Source organism: Drosophila virilis, unplaced genomic scaffold (assembly GCF_030788295.1).
Source record: "Drosophila virilis strain 15010-1051.87 unplaced genomic scaffold, Dvir_AGI_RSII-ME tig00000338, whole genome shotgun sequence".
NCBI classification, from domain to species: domain Eukaryota; kingdom Metazoa; phylum Arthropoda; class Insecta; order Diptera; family Drosophilidae; genus Drosophila; species Drosophila virilis.
In genome coordinates, this window is record NW_027212807.1 from 15,708 (window position 1) to 35,243 (window position 19,536).

General features: G+C 43.0%; 1 protein-coding gene across 1 annotated transcript; it reads right to left on the bottom strand.

Moving 5' to 3' along the window:
- Positions 1 to 1,194: 1,194 nt before the first annotated feature.
- Positions 1,195 to 18,762, bottom strand: LOC6631934 (myc protein-like). Its single transcript, XM_002055445.4, has 3 exons — positions 17,798 to 18,762; positions 15,101 to 16,511; positions 1,195 to 3,698 (listed from the first exon to the last, which is right to left on the bottom strand). The coding sequence occupies exons 2-3, from the start codon at positions 16,425 to 16,427 to the stop codon at positions 2,734 to 2,736; spliced, it is 2,292 nt and encodes a 763-aa protein (XP_002055481.3). The 5' UTR covers positions 16,428 to 16,511; positions 17,798 to 18,762; the 3' UTR covers positions 1,195 to 2,733.
- Positions 18,763 to 19,536: the final 774 nt, after the last annotated feature.

The window sequence follows — 19,536 nt, forward strand, 5'->3', positions numbered from 1 at the left end:
ACATATATATATGTATATATATATATAGCTCTTATTAGCAAAAAAAAAAAAAATCGACAGTTGAACAGCTGACAAAGTTTGCTTCGGCTCAAAAAACATTTGCAAACTAGGCAGCCAAAAATTTTACATTTTCTTGTTATTCCTCTCCTCTCTCTCTCTCTCTTTCCTTCCTTTCTTCTTCGTTTCTTTCTATTTCTTTAGTAGTTTTTCTAACAATATAATCCTATTGCTCCTATTTTCCTTGTGCTTCTATTTTTTTTCTTTGTTTTTTTTTTTTGTATGGTTTCTCTTTCATTCTCGTCTTCTTCCTCTTGTTTTCGTTCTCGTTTTCGCGCATTTCATATGCATAGCTAGAAATTTGTTAAAGACATATCCTAAGCATCTATATATATCTATATATATATATAGCATATCTGAAGTATGTGTTTGGGCACAGAAAACAAATGTGTTTTAATAATTTCTAAGTTGTATAAAGTTGTTTACATGTTCATGATGTAAAATTGAAAAGGGTTTTCTATATATCTATGTATATAATTCTTTATATCCAAAATAATTATGGAGAGAAAAAAAAATATAAACTAAACCGCATCGTGTTTCTATATAGGCAGTAAAAAATTGTTTAAGCGCATCTTGCGTATGTCTAGGAAAGCTAATGCACCGATATTGCGGCCGATAACAGTTATAGCGATATATAGCCATTATGGATCTAACAAAGATCGGTGAATTTGTAACGTGTTATTTGAGACGTTCTCGTCGTCGTCGTTCTGCTAGCTAAGGATATATATATACATATATATATATATATATATGTCGTTGTTGATCGTGAAAAAAAAAACAGAAAGAACTATGCAGCTAATTGTATAAAAGATATAAGTTCTATATATATATATATATATAAGATCTATATATGTGTATACACTATGCATATATATATATATATAACTCTATTTTACCTTAATATGTATAAATTGTATTTCTTCTTTTTTTTTTTGTTGTGTTTTTTGTTTTTTTTTTTTTATAGAGTTTGCATTTCATTTGCTCTCATTTTGGCGCTGCTTCAAAAATCGCGCTCAATTCTACTCCTTCTCTTCTTTCTCTTCCTTCTCTTTCTACTCTTCTTCTTTCTCGTGCTCTCGCTAGCTATCTTCTTAAGCTATCGCTGCGTGTTTTGACTCTTATATTCGCTCTTCTTTCCTTCTCTCTCGCTCTCGCTCTCGCTCTGACATTCGCACAAAATGGCGACCATGCTGCCAGCTCTCGCCCTCTCTCTCACTCTCTCTCCTTCGCTCCTTCTCTCTCTGACCGCCTGCACTCCCATTTCGCGCATATTCTTCTCTTTTGTATAACATGTTCGTGTTGTTTTGGTTTTCTTTTTAGTGGCTCGTTCGTTGCAACTTTGTCTGTTTTCCGTTTCCGTTTCCGTTTTTTTTTTCTAGTTTTTTTTTGTTGTTTTTTTTTTCTTTTTTTGTTTTCTCCGTTTGTTTGTCTTGTCCTTGTTGTTCTCTTTTTTTTTTTTTTGTTGTTATTCAATTCATGGTTAAGTAAATAGAAACTAAGATCCTAAGCATATGTACAAAATAGGATAAAGAGAAAAGAGGATTTGCTTGGGGCAAAAATGGATTGAACAAAACCATTTCCGGCGTTTCCCTCCTAATTCTATTCTTAATTATCAACATTTCGTTTATAGTTTTAGTTTTGCTTCCAACTTGCATTTTGCTTGCTTCAAAATCAAATCAAAAAATATCACATTAAAGAAATCCAATTTAAATCACTATCTTACAGATACACCTAAACATATATGCATATCCATATCCATATCTCTATATATACATACACATATATATATGTAAGCATATGTATATATATGTGTGTGTGTGTGTGTGTGTGAGCTATATAGAGCAGTATATAAAGCCAAAGCTGAAAGCTTTCAAAAAAGCACGTCTAGTAACATGTACGCGTAGGTTATATATATATATATATATTATATATATATATTATTTGTTTTTTTTTCTTATTTTGTTTAACTATTCTATTCGACGATCGTTTGTTTATAGCATCCGGTGCATAGATGTGTTTTTTAAGCAGCAAATTTAAAAAAAAAAAAAAAACAAAAAAAAAATTGTTACATCTAACAGCATCGTCATCTTTATCTTTATCATTATCATTATCATTATCATTGTTGTTGTTATCAGTGTTGTTATTATTTGTATTATCATTATCATTATCATTAGCATTAGCATTATTGTTATGATTATTATTATTATTGTTATTATTATTGTTATTGTTATTGTTATTATCAACATCGAGACTTGGTTCGATCGATCGTTCGTACGCTCTACTGGCTAATACTAAAAACTGATATTGAAGTTCAAAAATGCTTCTGTGAGCCTACGTCAAAATACACTTAAAAGAATTATCGTGTAACTTTTGTGTGCAACACTTTTTCATATGGTCATCATCATCATCATCATCATCATCATCATATCGGTTATTTTGCTTTTCCTCTTTTCCTTATCCTTTTCCTTATCCTTATCCTCTACCTTTTCTTCTTTCTTTCAATATATATATGTATATATATTCATGTGGGCCGGGATCGCTTGCAAACGCGTTGTAACCTTATGTCCCTCCTTATTTATTTGCCCTCCCCCCCTCGACGGCTTTCCCCCAACCATATCCACAATGATGATCACCCCCCGTTTACCCTTTACCCACCACTTACGGCTACCGCTATCATCATTCAGCTGCACTCTTGCTCAGACGCAGTCGGGCGAGCAGCTCCTGCTGCTGCTTGAGCTTCGCCTTCAGGAGCTGGCGCTTGAGGCTGAGGTCGCGCTCCTCGCTGGTGAGATGCTCGCAGAGCTTGGCCGCCTCGCGCAATATGTTGACCTTGGGTGCACGCTCCTTGTCCCGTATATTGGGTATCTGCGTCTTCAGCGCCTCGAACAGATTCTTGAGCCCGATGCGCCGCTGACGTTCCATATCGTTGTGCAGATTGCGCTTCTCGATCGTGTCCGCCTCGTCTATGCTGAGCTGGCGCTTCAGCATGTTGCTGCTGTTGTTGCCATTGTTGCTGTATCTGTTCGCACTGGAACTCGGATTCGCAATGCCAGTGCCAGAGCCGGAGCCAGAGCCGGAGCCAGAGCCGGAGCCGCCTGTGACAATCGAGTCGAGCGGGCTCTTGTCATCCAAATCATGGAACTTGGACGGGCGCTGAGCGTAGCCAGCGTTCACCTTCTTCACGCGACTCTTCTTCGCCGCGACCAGGCTGATCATATTGCTGCGCTTGTTCGAATACATCCTCGACGTGCAGTCGGACATGTAGTAGGGCTTGCGCCCCTTGCCATCCAGCATCGTTGCCGGCGGCGTTGTGCAGTCGCTGATGATGCTACTGCTGCTGCTACTGCTGCTGCTGCTGCTGCTGCTGCTCTGGGAGAGGCTTTCGGGCGAGTAGCTGGCCGGCACAGCGCCAGCGCCCTGATAGGGCGTGCTCGATGGCGAGGCGTAGCGCGAATTGACTACGGACTTGACCGGACTGCTGCTGGCCGGCGTATAGGGTAGATCGAATCGTTTCGATTGTAGGATTCGGGCATCACTCGAGATTTTGTAGGCGATATTCGTTTGCAGAGCGCGTCGATCACGATCCGATGGATTTGTGGGCAATTTCTTGTCATTGAGCGAGACAACATCGATTTCCTCATCTGTAGCGAGAACGAGAGTCAGACGAAATGAGATCTAATTAGTAACGAGTAGCGAGTGACGAGTAATTTCAATTTGAATGCAAAAGAGAATCATTAAAAATGAACATAACGAGAGAAAAAATAGTTGCGAGTGAAATTGAATAGATAGTTTGTAGCTGGACGAGTGCCTTGCAACGAATGAGAAGTAACGAGTAACGAGTGACGAGTAATTTCAATGTGAAAGCAGGAGAAACCCGAAATTATCACATAACGAGATCAAAATAGTAACGAGTGGAATTGAAAAAGAACGAATAACTGGACGAGTGAGTGTCTTGCAACGAATGAAAAGTAACGAGTGACGAGTGACGAGTAATTTCAATTTGAATGCAAGAGAATCCCTAAATGATCACATAACGAGATCAAAATAGTAACGAGTGGCATTGAAAAAGAACAAATAACTGGACGAGTGAGTGTCTTGCAACGAATGAAAAGTAACGAGTTGCCAATAACAAGCTTATATCAAATATAATAAAATATTGTACTAGACAAGCCCCGCAAACGTCTAGCGAATGTCAACGACAGTTCAATGACTACCCAAAGCATAGCAACACGATGATGTCATTGTGTGTGCATGTGTGTGCGTGTGTGTGTGTGTGTGGGTGCGTATGTGTATTGCGTGGGTTGGTGTCTATGCACGGTGGGAGGGGCAGGAGGCGTGCGTTGTGGCCCACGCAAAGCGGATTACTGTGTCAACGTTGCGAGGCATGTGGCCCGACGCCACTTGCAACAGTATCAGAATTCAGGAAGCAATAGATTTGCGCACAGACAATGAAAAGCGAGAACCCCCCCCCCCCACACTCACCCACGCCTTATACTGACTTTTGACGTCAGACGCCGCGCACAGCAGAAAGCTAAAGGTGGAGGTGGCTGTTGGGCGGGCAGGGGCTGGTGGAGTTTGGTTGTCTGAGCAGCTTTTGCGTGGGTTGCGCAACGCACTTTGCAAAAGCAAGAACAACAATTATCACAAGTAAGGCGTGAAGGCAAGGCCGCCGATAACGGTATAACGCAAATATGCTGTTTCGCATACAGAAAGAGAGAGAGAGAGTGAGAGCGAGAGAGCGCAGTCTACACTTCCTCTGCTGCGATCTGTGGCCACCCGCGACCACCGCGGGGGGGGGGTTTCAGCTTCCGTTGCTAATTTGGCTCTTCCGTTGCCGCGCGCGTCCATTGAACCAAGTGACGTCGACGTCGACGCTGACGCCGCAGTTGTTGCAATCAAATGTTGAGGGCCGGCCCCATTTTGAATGCGTTTAATCAAATTACAAAAACTGCCGAAAAAAAAGAAATTAACAAAGCGTATAAAAAGAAAATGCGAAATTAAGAAACTTTTGCTACAGCTTATCAAGCTGCTACTAATCCTACCCCCCCCCCCCCCCTCCATCGCACCCGCAAACAGTCCCAAACGAATATTTGCACAAATACTGATAACACATGTTCGCATGTATGTGTACAGTCGCCTTGGCAACTATGCAAGCGAGCACAAGACAAAGATCAGAGAGAGAGGGAGAGAGAGAGAGAGAGAGAGGAGAGAGGAAGCGGCGGGCAGAGCGGCGAGGCGAGTTGTCTGGCCACAAAAGAAGTCGAAGAATGCGCGCGAGCAAAAAAGCCCAAATAATAAAATAAAACCTAATGGAAGAGAGCTTCAAAGTTCAAGCTGCAAAGCTTCAAGTTCCGCGCTCGACATTTCAAGTCCAAGTCCAAGTCCAAGTGCAGTGCAGCAGAGCGAGCGACCGCGACCGCGACTGCGACTGCGACTGCGACCGCAGTGAACGAAATCGAATCGAAGCCAGGTGAAAGAGAAGAGGCAAGAGCGAGAGGCAACTGAAGAGTGGCAGCGGCAGCCAAGCGTTGCCCCAGTGGGCCAACCACCACCTTTGGCAACATGTTGCATGAGTCAATTGCGGCGAAGCGCATTGCATGCATTATCAATACACGTTTTGCGGCAAAGTTTAACAACAACAACAACAAAAAGTCACCCAACCACCACCGAACATGATGATGAACATCATCATGCTGTTGGCTAGACAAGCAGCAGACCTTACCCGAGACCCCAGCAAGAATGTTGCCCAACGGCCATTTTGTTGTTGCTTTACTTGGAGCCGCAGCAACATCAATTGGAATGTGGCCGCAGCAGCAACAATGTCCCTCTTCATGTTGCTGACACAGCACAAAATGTTGCTGTGCACTTTTGGCACTTGTTTGTTTTTTTTTTTTCTCTCTCTCTCTCTCTCTCTTTTATGTTTTAAAGACCACCGCAAAAGCTCAAAGCGAAGATGTGCAAGAGAACGAAAGACCGCACACAAGCGTCGACATTGCATGATTTGCATTTTTACGAGGAGGCGGCGGCCGTCAAGTAAAAATTGTTGTCAACAACAACAACAACAAGAAGAAGAAGAAGAACAACAACAACAATCACCACAAACGGCACCTCATAAACATTCCAAACGTTGCACAAATCGATCAACTGAGAATGCAACTATTTAAACACTGTCAAAGTCCGGAAAATGTTCTCAAAAATAATTTATGCGAACTGCAATTACAATGAACAGCAGACGAGGGGGTATGCATAGAGCGGGAGCGGGGAAGTGGTGTGTAGAGTTAGGCAGCAGGCAAAGCTAACAGAAGTTAAACAAATGCATAAGCTCACTGTCGCAGCTTTAGTAGCGCTGCCGCTGCCGCTGCTGGCGTCGCAGTTGCGCCAACGAAAACCAGACAAACTCGTTTACAGCGCTGAGCGACAGCTTGGCAACTTTTGTTGCTAAGCGCGCCAAGATCAAATCAAGACAACAGCCAGCTAAAATAGTAATAATAATAATAATAATAATAATAAAGCACAATTGCCAGCCAAAGCATAGAGGAAACAGCTTGTTGCTGTTGCTGGCGTAGTTAATTACAATTGCAAATAAAATGCACACACACACACACACACACACACGGCATTTAATAAGTTGCGCAACTTTTATGCAGCTGCCGGTTGCCTGTGGGCGGCAAGCGAAGAGCAACAAAAGAGCAACGATAAACACAAACACACGCACACTTTTGCCCTACAAAATTTGCATACTGAGTTTAATTGAAAAACGAAAGATGCACTGCGCCAGAGGAGAGCACAAAAGGGACAGCAAATGACAAGTGCATTGTATAATTTACGGCAATTCGAGACGAAAGAGCTAGAGAGTGAGAGAGCGAAAGAGCAGCACAGCGTACGTATGTATATATATATATATATATATGTATGTATGTATGCATGCAATTTCACCAAGCGGCCAGCCAGCCAGACGCAAATGTTAATTCAGGCGCAGCAGGCGGGCAGCGACGTCGGCATCGGCATCGGCATCGACGTCATTGCTGCCCTCGGCTACAACTACTACCGCTGCTCTTGATAATACACGAGATAAAGAGCAGATAGAAAGAATGAAGACGAAAAAGCTGTTCCGCTGCTGCTGCTGACGCAGTCTCTCTGTCTCGTTTGCACACCACTTAAGCACACACACACACACATACACGGGCGCAAAAAGCTTTAAAATTGAGCAATGTAAACACAACTGTATACAAAGCGCGCAAATGAAATTGAAATCGAAATAAAAGTAAAAATGGCATATGATGTAATTCTCACATGAGGAATTTCAAGCCTATAAAAGAGACGAGACGCTGAAAATAATGAAGATACAGTGGTACACAGGCGTCATGTCTGTGCTCGCACAAACTTTGTTGCCCACTGTGCAGCAAAAATTCATAAAATACTTATACAAATATTCTATAAATTTCTAGCAACAACACAAAGCTGACGACAATATGGCAACGCCCTCGCATCGGGTTGGGGGTGTGGTCGTTTATGTTGTTGTACGCTTGTAAATTGTTAAATAACATTTCTTATATTCAATTGCTTCTCTCTCTCCCTCTCTCTCTCTCTCTCTCTCGCTCCTACTTGTTCCGCTTGCGCTTTCCTCTTCTTACGCTCTTCGGTCACATAGAAAATAAAGAAAGAAGGCAACACCAAAACAGGAAGAACTAGAAGAAGCACGAGTTTCAAAAAAAACTTGTTTGTTTTCTTCTTTTTTTTTTATTGTGGTTTATTCATATTCCTGTATTGGAATCAACTGGAATTTCACGACACTTTTGACAATGATTTCATTGTGAATTGGAATAATTCACAATTTACATGTGCATTTACGTGTGTATATACATATGTATATGATCAGTTTATGGGTTTATTATTCGTGTTCCGTAGAAATCTTGCTGATCTTAGAAAACTCACAATTTCATTGGGCGTACAGTGCCGCCAAAACTGTGTTCCCACGCTCGCGCAATGCCTGCCAAACTGCAGGATAAAGCCTAACCAAAGTCAATTGCAAGACTGGTCGAGGTAGAGGGGGGGGGGGGGGGTGTCTATGCTGTCAGCATGTGTTAGCAACATGTCTCGCGTTTTGCGGTTTTCCTTGCAATAAACAGCAAGCGTCTTTGCTGCGCCGTCGCTGCGCCGTCGCTGCGCAGTCGCAGCCTGCCTGCTGCTGCTGCTTCTGCTTCCCACGAGCGCGCTTTGCTTTGCTCGGCGGCAACAAGAATGCATCTCAAACTGCAACGTCTGCAACTGCAACTTGTTGCCGCAACCAACAATTGCGATTTCATGCTTCGCCTGCCCCACACACACCGTTATGAGTCATCCTGGAGCCTCACCCTGTTTCAAATGACAAATGTCACCAGATCTAAAAGCAGCAAAAAAAATAGAAACCCCCCAAAAACTATAAACATAAAAAGTCGTTAAAAGTAGGGGGGGTGGGGGGGAAGAGTGGCGTCGGCGTGCACCGCCCACTGGCAGTGCCGCAATGCGCCAGCGTCTAACACACACCCACACACATACGTTATAAATTATGAAAATGACAACAATGAACTGCGTCTGGCAACATTTTGGGCAGCGCTGGCAACATTTCATATACACATGTATTTGGCGTGCCAGGCTAAAGTTTGGCAACATTCTGTTATACGTATATACGCATATCTGTACATTTGTACATATGCATGTGTGTATGTGCACGACGCAGCGTCTCCAGTTAAGGCAACAACAACTGCCGAACGCGACCGCGTCCAACCAAAAAGGGAGGCTCGTTGGCGTCGGCAACGTCGTCATTGCCAAAAAAAAAAAAAAAAGAAAAAAAACGTAAAATAAAATGAAAAAAATTAATAAAAGCAGCAGCGCATGGGGAGTGCGTGTGTAAAGAGCAGCACAATACGCCGTTGACGTCGACGTCGCCGTCGTCGTCGACCTTGAGCATAACAATTTATTGCTAAACGTGCGCGAATAAGCAGCATAATGAATGCCTGCGAGCGAGCGAGCGAGCGAGCCGCACGAACTAAGAGAGTGAGAGACGGACACACAAAGAGAGACAACAGGCGGCGGGCGCGTTTGTGGAAGCAAAAGACGCGCCTAGCAACAGCGCGCCAAGCAAGAAGCAGCACAAGCATAGCAGAAGTACGAAAGAAAAAAAATGTTAGTCGTCGTCACAGCCTTTGGACCATTGTTAAAGCTTTTCGTGTTGTCGTTGTCGTTGTCGTTGTTGTTACTGGGTGGTATTTTTTTTGTTTTTTTGTTGGGGTTGGGCGAATGTTGTAACTTGGCGCTAAAAGTTGCCGCAGCCAGACGCATAAATTTGTGGCCCCCAGCGAAAGTAAAATAAAAATAAATGAAAAAAAAAGACAGCTAAATATGGTAAAAGGAATGTTGAACAGCATTTTCCCACACACACGCACACACACACACACACACACACACAGACACACACACACACACACACACACACACATATACACACTCTTTGCCACCGTGCGCCCCCTCTCACACGTTGTCTGCACACAGCACGCATCGTCGCACTATTTCTGGTTAGTTTTATTTAATTGGTAATACACACAACAACAACAACAACAACAACTACAACAACACACGCAAGCTTTTTCTCATAAACTTTTGGCGTTCCGTTCCTGTTTCGTTTTGGTTTCTACGCACTATTTTATGATTATTCGACCTTCGTTCAGTTCATTAGCATTCTTTTTTATTTCGAATTGGATTCGGTACTCGAAATAACACACGCATAGCAACAACAACAACAACAACAACAATATCAGTTCGTTTAGTTCTGTTTCTCTTGTTTTTTTTTTCGTATGCATAGCAAAAGGTGCGAAAATGCCAATAAAACAACAATTACAACAACAGCAAGAGGCAAAGGCGCGAACGAATGCTAAACACAGCTGCTGGCCAGCAGCAGAAACAGAGGGGGGGCAATAATGTTAGTAAATAATATGTATATACAGTATGTCAATAAAGTGTTTTTACTAACAAAAAAAAACTAATTTTTTGGGTTTAGTTGAAAATAAATGTACCTAAAAGTGAGAATTTTTTTTCAATTATAATTTATTTCGATTCTATATTTCTCCTAGAACTTAATGGCAAAAAGAATTGTTAAATAACATTACCCAAACATTTTATAAAATTAAAAAACTAAAAACATTCACATTTTATGCTGTCAATAAAGTGTTTTTACAGCTACGGTAAATTGTTTTGCCGTTCTCTTTTGGGTGATCCCGTTAGATTTGGGCCCATGCGTTTTGGCTTCTCTTGTGTCTTCGACTTTTCTTGTCATTTTCTATTGCAATTTATAACGTTTTGCTTTAATTTTATGAAAAATAAAATGCCAGGAAAAAGAACAACTTTTGAAGTCGCTCAGCTGGTGTATTATAACCATCAGATGGGACGTCAAGTCTCGGAACTGGCTGATATGTTTAATTTATCAAAAGCAACGATATACAACATATTAAACAGAGCCAATAAGGAAGATAGGCTAGAGGCAAAGCCAGTATGTGGTCGACCCTGCAAAATTTCTGACAGAGATAAGCGAAAAATTCTGAGAAAAATTGAGAAAAATCCACAAATTTCGCTTAGGGATATTGCTCAGGAGTTCAAGGAAGAAAGTGGTGTTGATGTGTTACATGAAACTGTCCGAAAATTACTGAATTCCAATGACTACACATCACGAGTTGCCAGGAAAAAACCTCTACTATCGGCGGCGAATATTTTGAAGCGGCTATCGTTCGCTCAAGTCCATGTAAATAGTTCGAACGATTTTTGGAGTAACGTCATATTCTGTGACGAAAGCAAGATGATGCTATTCTACAACGATGGGCCATCCAGAGTCTGGAGAAAGCCACTAACAGCGTTGGAAAACCGCAATATTATTCCAACCGTTAAATTCGGAAAACTATCAGTGATGGTGTGGGGGTGTATTTCGAGCAAGGGTGTAGGAGATTTGACCTTCATTGAGAATACCATGGATGCTAGACAATATCTGAGCATTTTACAGACACATCTCGTCAGTAGTGCACAGAAATTTGGATTCTATGAGGACAATAAGCCAATTTTTAAATTTTACCAGGACAATGACCCGAAGCATAAAGCTCATATGGTAAGAGTTTGGCTGTTGTACAACTGTGGAAAGGTGTTAGACACTCCACCACAAAGTCCAGATATGAATCCAATAGAAAATGTGTGGTCATATTTGAAAAAAAAAGTCGCAAAGCGGAGTCCAAAATCAAAAACTGATTTAAAAGCTGCTGTACTGGAAGAATGGCAGAAGATTCCAGAAACATACATACAAAACCTTATTGTTTCAATGAAACGGCGATTGCAGGCTGTATGTGACGCTAATGGCAGCCACACAAAGTATTAAAAAAAAATATTCCTGTTTTTTTAACATTGTTATTTAGTAATAAAGTTTCGTGTAAAAACACTTTATTGACAGCATAAAATTTGAATGTTTTTAGTTTTTTAATTTTATAAAATGTTTGGGTAATGTTATTTAACAATTCTTTTTGCCATTAAGTTCTAGGAAAAATATAGAATCGAAATAAATTAGAATTGAAAAAAAATTCTCACTTTTAGGTACATTTATTTTCAACTAAACCCAAAAAATTAGTTTTTTTTTGTTAGTAAAAACACTTTATTGACATACTGTATGTATCACATGCATGTGCATCACATGTATGCATGTATTGCATATTCGGAAAGCTAGCGACATCTAGCGGCAACTGAGGATCGATAAACACTCGAAAAGCTCAAAAGTGAACTGTAACAGTTAGCTCTTTGCTTCAGCTTCGCTCTCTTTACAGCGCATCCTCCCGCGTTAACATTTACAATCTCTGTCTGTCCAATTGCTAATGAAGCGCGTCACGCGCACACTTGCGCTTAGCGACAAGCTTTTAATCTACAGCACGCAGCACCTGCTGTTGTAGTTATTGTTGTTGCCGTTGCTGTTGCTGTGCGTACAAATTGGAATACGCAAAAATTTGTTAAAATTGCGTTTGATTTTGCCTTCTTTTTTTTTTTCATTTTTTTCATTTTTTTTTTGTTGCCAAGTGTCGTGCGTAACACTGCGCGTGTGTGTGTGCGTGTATCAAGTTGAGTCTACGCTTTTGTTTCGACAAACTATTCATGCACACACACACACACACACACACACACACACACACACACACACACACACACACACACACACACACACACACACACATGCATATATACATACATATTTATGTTACGTTTTCAATTATCAACGCTGCCCAACGGCTGCTATCAGCAAAAGGCGGCAACAAAACCAACAACAACCAATTCGTAGCGACTTTCGCACGTTGCGCGTTTTTTTTTTTATCGTCTCACGCGCGCGCGACTTTTTGGCAATCGCACACACACACACATACACATAACGCGTACACATTCATGTCTGTGTCTGTGTATAGAGAAGTCGAACAGCATCAGAGCCAAAAAAAAAAAAAAAATGTTTATTGTGTGGGCGTTTTTCGCTAATAATTGAACACACACACACACACACACACACACACGGAGGCACACAAAACTATTTACACACATGAAATTGGGCAGAGGCAGCGAAATAATATGCGCCTAGTAACAGGCACACACGTAAGTATTATAACTGTATAACTACATAACAGTATTTATTAATAACGTAAGGCATTCAAGCACATTTTAAACCAACTATCGCATAGAGTCATTTGCGCATCTCTATCTAATTACGGTAATCGTGTGTGCCGTTATCGAAAGCAGCTTTTTTTCAATTATTTTCGGCAATGAAATCCTGCTCAAAAAGACTCAAGCCTTGGCCTTCTCTCTCTCTCCCGCTCTCTCTCTGCCTAACTAAAGCGAAGAATATCCCAAAGAGAACATGTCGCACCCTGTATACCCTTTACGACTAGTATTAATAGTGGCCCGCACTTGGCACGCACTTCAACGTTTCTTTATTTACATAAGTACATTGCGCTATCTTTCTTATCATTCATTATTAAATATTAATTGGTTGATATCTCATTTCGCACGGCACACAACATAACTAATGTACGCTGCAAGAGTATTTCATATAAATTGACCAAAGTCGCTGAACGCGACGTCGACGTCGGCGTCGCTGCCGTCTGCAATTGTGAATCTGTCGCTGGCAGTGAGTGCGTCGCGTCATGTTAAACACAAGAAAGAGCGTGCGTGCGTGCGAGCGAGTGAGAGAGCGTGCGTGCGAGCGAGAGTGAAAGACCTACCTGTGCAATTTTGCCGGCGTAGACGCCGAAGCCGACGCGTCAGTTGCTGTTTGACGGCAATCTGAGTGCGCTTGTATGCATGTTTTGTTTTGCTTTTGTTTTCGCGTTTTATTTTATTATTATGACAGATATCACGAAAAAGGTAACAATAATAATAAGTGTGTGTGTGTGGGGTTAAGGGGGTGTGTGGAAGCAGGGGAAGCAATAAGAATTAAGGAACCAGATTTGCGCCCATGCATGCATGCATGCTTTCATGTCTGCGGCTGTAGGTAGGTGCGTGTGTGTGTGTGTGCGTGTGTGTGTGAGTATGTGTGCATCGGACTGCAGTTTGTGAATGAAAAAGCTTTACGCGCCAAATTGTTGTTGCATTTGTGTGCGAGTAAAAGGTAGTAGTAGTAGTAGTTGTAGTAGTAGTAGTAGTAGTTGTAGTAGTAGTAGTAGTAAAATATGTAGATTTCTTACTGCGAGGGCAGCTCAGTATGTTGTCGACTGTTATATATTTGATTCTGACAGCAAATGAAGGGGTAGCAGCAGCAAGGGAGGAGGGGGGAGGGGGTAGGGGGGGGGGGGGGGGGGGCTTTTGAAAAGAGACATTGAACCCATAAACTAAAACCAAAAACCGGCCTGGGTGAGCGGGCGGGCGCAGGGTGTGTCGGTGGCGATGACGCCACGTGGCATGAGCGCAGACATCCTTGAAACATGGGTTGTTGGCCACACAGAAAAAAATAAAAGAGTGAGAGAGAGTGCGAGAGAGAGAGAGAGAGAGAGAGAGAGAGAGTGCGAGCGCGCTCGTTTAAGAGAAATGGCTTTTTGGGCGTAACACAAACTGCGCAAGACGCCGCTTGGGGATGCTTTTCTACAATGTGCGAGAGGATGACGCCATGGGCCAGCGGGCCGAACAGCTCATCAACACACACACACACACACACACACACACACATACATATAGAGAAAGCACATAATGAGCCATGAAAGCCACGCGCCATCACTCGCTGTGGAAAAGGGGGGGAGGGGGGTACCACGACCTAAGGGACTGAGAGAACTGTGGCGCTGTGTAATGCGTAGGCTAGAAGGCGCCAACGAAATATACAAAGAGGGGGGCGGGGTTAGCATTTGCTGCTGGTAAAGGAAAATCAATGAAAGCTTTTTGCCAGACCGAAAAGACAAAAAACAAACATCAAAACGACAACCGGCAAAAGTGCGCTGCCTCTGCCGCTGCCGCTGCTCTCAGCATGTGGGCGTGTGTAATGCGTGCAGCAAAAGTTTACTACGTTTGCTGTTGACGTAGGCGATCGATTTTTAGGCGCGTCATCGTTCGCCCACACATCAGCAGAAGCAGCGGCAGCGCAGCAGCAGCGCAGCGCAGACCAACACTAGTTGAATGTCTGGGCGAGGCAAAGGATGGTGAGATTATAAAGTGTGCGCGCAAGGGAGGAGAATAAAGGGTGGAGGTGAGTTCGCATTACTTAATGCCGTTGATCGACAGACAGACAAGAGCGAGCGAGCGAGCGAGAGAGAGAGGAGAGAGCGCAAGCAATGCAATTGTGAATGCATTGGACGAGTGCCGTTGTATCGATATCTCGCAGAGACTAAAAATAGAAAAAAGCCAATAATAGCTTTTGTCTGTGCTTAGAGTACAAACTACAGTAATATGCACATATAACTGTGCAAGGGCATCTGCATAATTGAGAGTAGATTCAGAGTATTGCACAGTATAACAGTGCACACTTGTATACCAGTAGCAAAGTGTTATAGCTTTCAAGGGTTTTACTCACCAGAATCAGAGGGCGTGTCCAGATTAGTCTCCATCTCGTTGCAGCGCGTATAACTGTGATCGCTTATGTGCCGCATATAGTTGCAATCGATCGAGGCAGCCGAGCCGCAGCTGGAATTACGCATGGAGCAATCGCCATCGTCTGAATCACAATCGGAACTGGTCGCATTCGTTGCCGGCGGCGACAGTGTGACAACTGTTGCTGCTGCTGCTGCTGACGCTGCTGCTGCTGCTGCTGCTGCCGCCTTTGCTGCTGCCGACTGCTCCGATTGCTGATTGAGCACCTCAAGCACATCGCTGAACTGCGGCGCAGTCGAGAGCCGATAAGGCAGATCGATGCGCTCCTTGCTCGTATTCTGCAGCTCCCGGCTGAGATGATCGATGGCATCGGCGCTGCTCGTCAGCGCAATATTGTTGCTGCCCATGACGCAGGCGCGCAGATCCACATTGTGACGGAATTCCGGCAGCATCTCATCATCCGGCAGCACAAAGCAGTTGCTGCTGTTGTTGGCTGTGGCCATATTGATAAGACGTTGCTGCTGCTGTTGTTGCAACAGTTGCTGCTGCTTGTGCTGCGTATTGCTCTTGCGCAGCAGCGAAGTGCCCGGCGGTATATACGGTTCAATGTGGAGCACTCGACTTGGTATCGCAATTGTTGCTGTTGCTGTTGTTGCTGCTGCTGTTGTTGCTGTTGTCGCTTTGACAGTTGACCTGCAACTGTTGCTGTTGAACTTTCTACTGTTGCTGCTGTTGTTGTTGCTGCTGTTCCGCTGGTTCGTTTGCTGCTCCTGCTCCTCCTCCTCCTCCTCTTCCTCTTCCTCCGGTTCGCGTTTAATTAACAGCGTGTTGCCCGTAACAAAGGCTGGCGGCACAGCGCTGCTCTCGCTATAACTGGACGCAGCCGAATTGCTGTTGTTGTTGTTGTTGTTGCTGCTGCTGTTGCTGCTGCTGTTGTTGCTGCTGCTGTTGTTGTTGCTGCTGCTGCTGCTGCTGTGTTTGTTGCTGAGTATGCTGCTGTTGCTGCTGGCGCCAATGCAATTGGCCATGTTGCTGGCGAACACGGACCACATGCAGTCCACATTGCGTATCTCGGGCTTAATGTCCAGATCCCCGAAATCGTCGTGGTGCGAGATGCTCAGCGAGTGCGTCCGATTGGCCGCGATCCGCTCCACATCGTTCTGTATGCTGGGCAGCCTGTCGGCCAGATCATTCAAGTTGGGCATGCCGCAGTCAAGTAGATCATTCAACTCGATGTCGTCAAGGGTGGGGCAATCGTCATAGTCGTAGTCGCAGCCCGTCATAATGCCCCCATTGCAAACGGTCGTCATCTTTCGACTGGTTTATTTAATAATCTTGTCCGGGTTGGCAAATGGTCTTGGTGTCCTGATGTAGCACAGTTTTTCAGCTGCAAGCTGTGGTTAGGCGAAGAGAAACAACGGAAATATTGAAAATAAGTGTTGGCAAATGTTCTACATAAGACTAGTGTTGGACAAGCTCGTTGCAATCTTTCACATTTACTAGACTAGCGGATACCCTGTGCCCTGTGCTAGAGTGTGAACATATCTGAACTCTGTTCGAGTGTTCCAGAAACACATCTCCCTTAGAGACGCTTCGACTTTATGTAATTAAAATTCTAGTACTTTCTAACTAAACACACACACGCAACATGTTCGATTCGCTTTCTTCTTCGATTCGTTCTTCGGCAGGCTCATCCTTGCGAAATACATAGGCGATTTACGATTTGCGAAGACGCCATCTTGAAAGCACGAAGAACAGAAGAAGAAGAAGAAGAAGAAAAAGAAAAAGAACAGGACACGCGACATAGCGAGAACGTTGTAAAAATTGCTGCCAGTGTTGTCTTGTATTTGATTTTCATTTTCATTTTCACTACGCAAACAAACAGTCGCTGCTCCCTTTGCCGCTGGCGCAGCTGCTGCTGACGTCGACAGCAGTTCAGAGAAGTTATCAGAGCAGTGCGAATGCGAGCAGCTTTTAATTATAAATAAATTGTTTGATTTTATTTGATTTCCGATCTAAATGACTTGGCAACACGCGCGCATTTTTTCGCATTTTGTCGTTTTGTCTCAAATACACACACACACACACACACGCACACAAACGCACTCGCAATAACAGTTAACTGATAAAAGCTGATCTCTTCGTCGCATCGCAACGCATCCATCTCTCTTCCCCTCTTGCGAGTGCTTGCTCTATTCTTTGCACGAGCGCAAAAAACCGTTACACGATTATCGCTTGGGCTCTTTTCGTCTTTGCGCTCTTCCCTCTTCCCGCAGCAGCACTTGGCACTTGCACAGAACTGACCAAAACGGTAAACTGCTAAATATTGACGCGTCGCCCCGACGTCTGTGCCTCTTTTGCCTCTTTCTTAGACGCACGCAAGCGAAAGCGAAAACGAAGGATACTGCAAACTTAAAGAAATGCCGGCATATTTGTCGCCTGTGTGCGTGTGTGTGTGCGTACACAACACACGGAAAGGGCTTTAAGTGTGTCTGTTTGTGCGTCTGTCTGTGTTTCTCAGTCGTGCTCTCGACTTGCTTCTTACTAGTTTTCTTCTATTGCTTCTAATTGCAATATGCATGCACATACCTACATACACACATACACATACACATGCAGATGCATACACACATACATCACTTGAATTCTATTTTACTGATTTCGCTTACACGAAACTTACCGTAACTGCGTATATGTTCCGTAGAGGAAATTAAATATTTAATCCAGATTTGTAACTGTTGCTTCCGCCTTTTATTTTTCCTTTCTTTCTTTCTTTTTTATTTTTTTTTTTGCACACTTGAAATTGTCGTAACAGAACAGCAGAAAAAAAAATATAGACACCCGAAAAAAAGTATTAGCAGTGTAAATTGACTGCTAGCAAGACAAAAAAAATATATATATATAAGTAATAATAGTATTCACACTAAAACTTTTACGTTGAGCCGCCGCGTAGTGTAATTCTTGCTGCTCCCTTTGAAGCTGCTTCTATGATGCTTGCAGCAGCGAATCGTAAGAGCGAAGAAGCTGCATCTATTGCTCTGCTCCGTCTATTCTCTTGCACCGTTGTACTTGAGACACACGCACATACACACACTCGCACGAGGAAGCCACTCGCAATTGGAGCTAACAATTGTCTCAACTTGTAGCGGTATTTATTATTATTATTTGTTTTTTTTTTTGTCGTAACTTCACATTCACTTTTTCTGAGCAGAGAAGCTTTGCTCGCAGACTTGCAGTCGAGTTAGTCGTAGGAATTGAAAGAATTTTGAGAAATGTCTAGAATTTTGTATTTCTGCTTATTTTTAGTGGCGTGTCCGAGTTAAAGAAATATTTTATTTTTATTTTTTTGCACTTGTAATTGATTTTTGGTACTCTCTATTTGTTTTTTGTTGTTTTTATTTTTTTTTTGTTAAATTAGTCCGACCGGAATTTTGTGGTTTCTGCTTATTTTTGGTAACTATAATTGTAATTGTTGTCGTCTTTGCCTAGTTATGAAATTTCAAATTATTTCATATTAATTTGATTTGTTTTTTTATTTTATTTTTTTTTTTTTGTTGGGCGGGAAACAGCCAAAACCTACAAAGACGAAGAGCCAACTACGCGCCGCACGTTCATCCGTGCCGGAGTCACAAATAAGAGTGTTCAGCATTTAAAGCAGATAACTCAAACTACAGAAATCGGCGTGCCCGATGTTGTGCCAGCACTATCAGCTGCTGTGTGTTTCTCTCCGAGCGTGGTGAGATGGTGAGCTTGGCGACGAGCGCTAGACATTGAGCAGAAATCGTTTAGTGTGAGTCGTGGTGTGTATTATTGTGTTTGCCTGCTTGTTCTATACATATGCACACACACACATACATACATATATGAATTGTGCCTTGGCTGACTCAATGTAGATTTCATTAAACAGCGTAACGCAAAAAGCTTCTAAATAGCTCACGTGTTTCGCTCTCAGTTAAGCTGGCGCTCTCTGTTTATTTACCTTTGTTTTTGGGCCCTGCCGGCCGGCCGGTCGGCCTGGCCAGGTTTTGAGTACAATTTTTATGGAGAGTAAACGCGAGCGCGAGCGTGAGCATGTGTGCGTGCATGTATTGTGCCTCTTGTTTGTTTTGAGTGAAATCGACGATGTCTGAGTTTTGTTTACAAAACAAAATGCGTTTTCTTGTTGTGATTGTAACGAAAATAAACAATAACAATTAGGTGAAATGTGCATATGCAAATGCATGTGCGGGCGAATTTCTGCTATAATTAAATATGCACATATACACACATACATACATACATATGCATGTATGCTTGTGCGTGTGTCTGCCCACATGCACACATGTAGGTGCTTGCGGCGCATTAACGCTGCGTGCGTGCGTGCGTGCGTGCGTGCGTATGCACACACACACACACACACACACGTGTAATTTAAGCTCC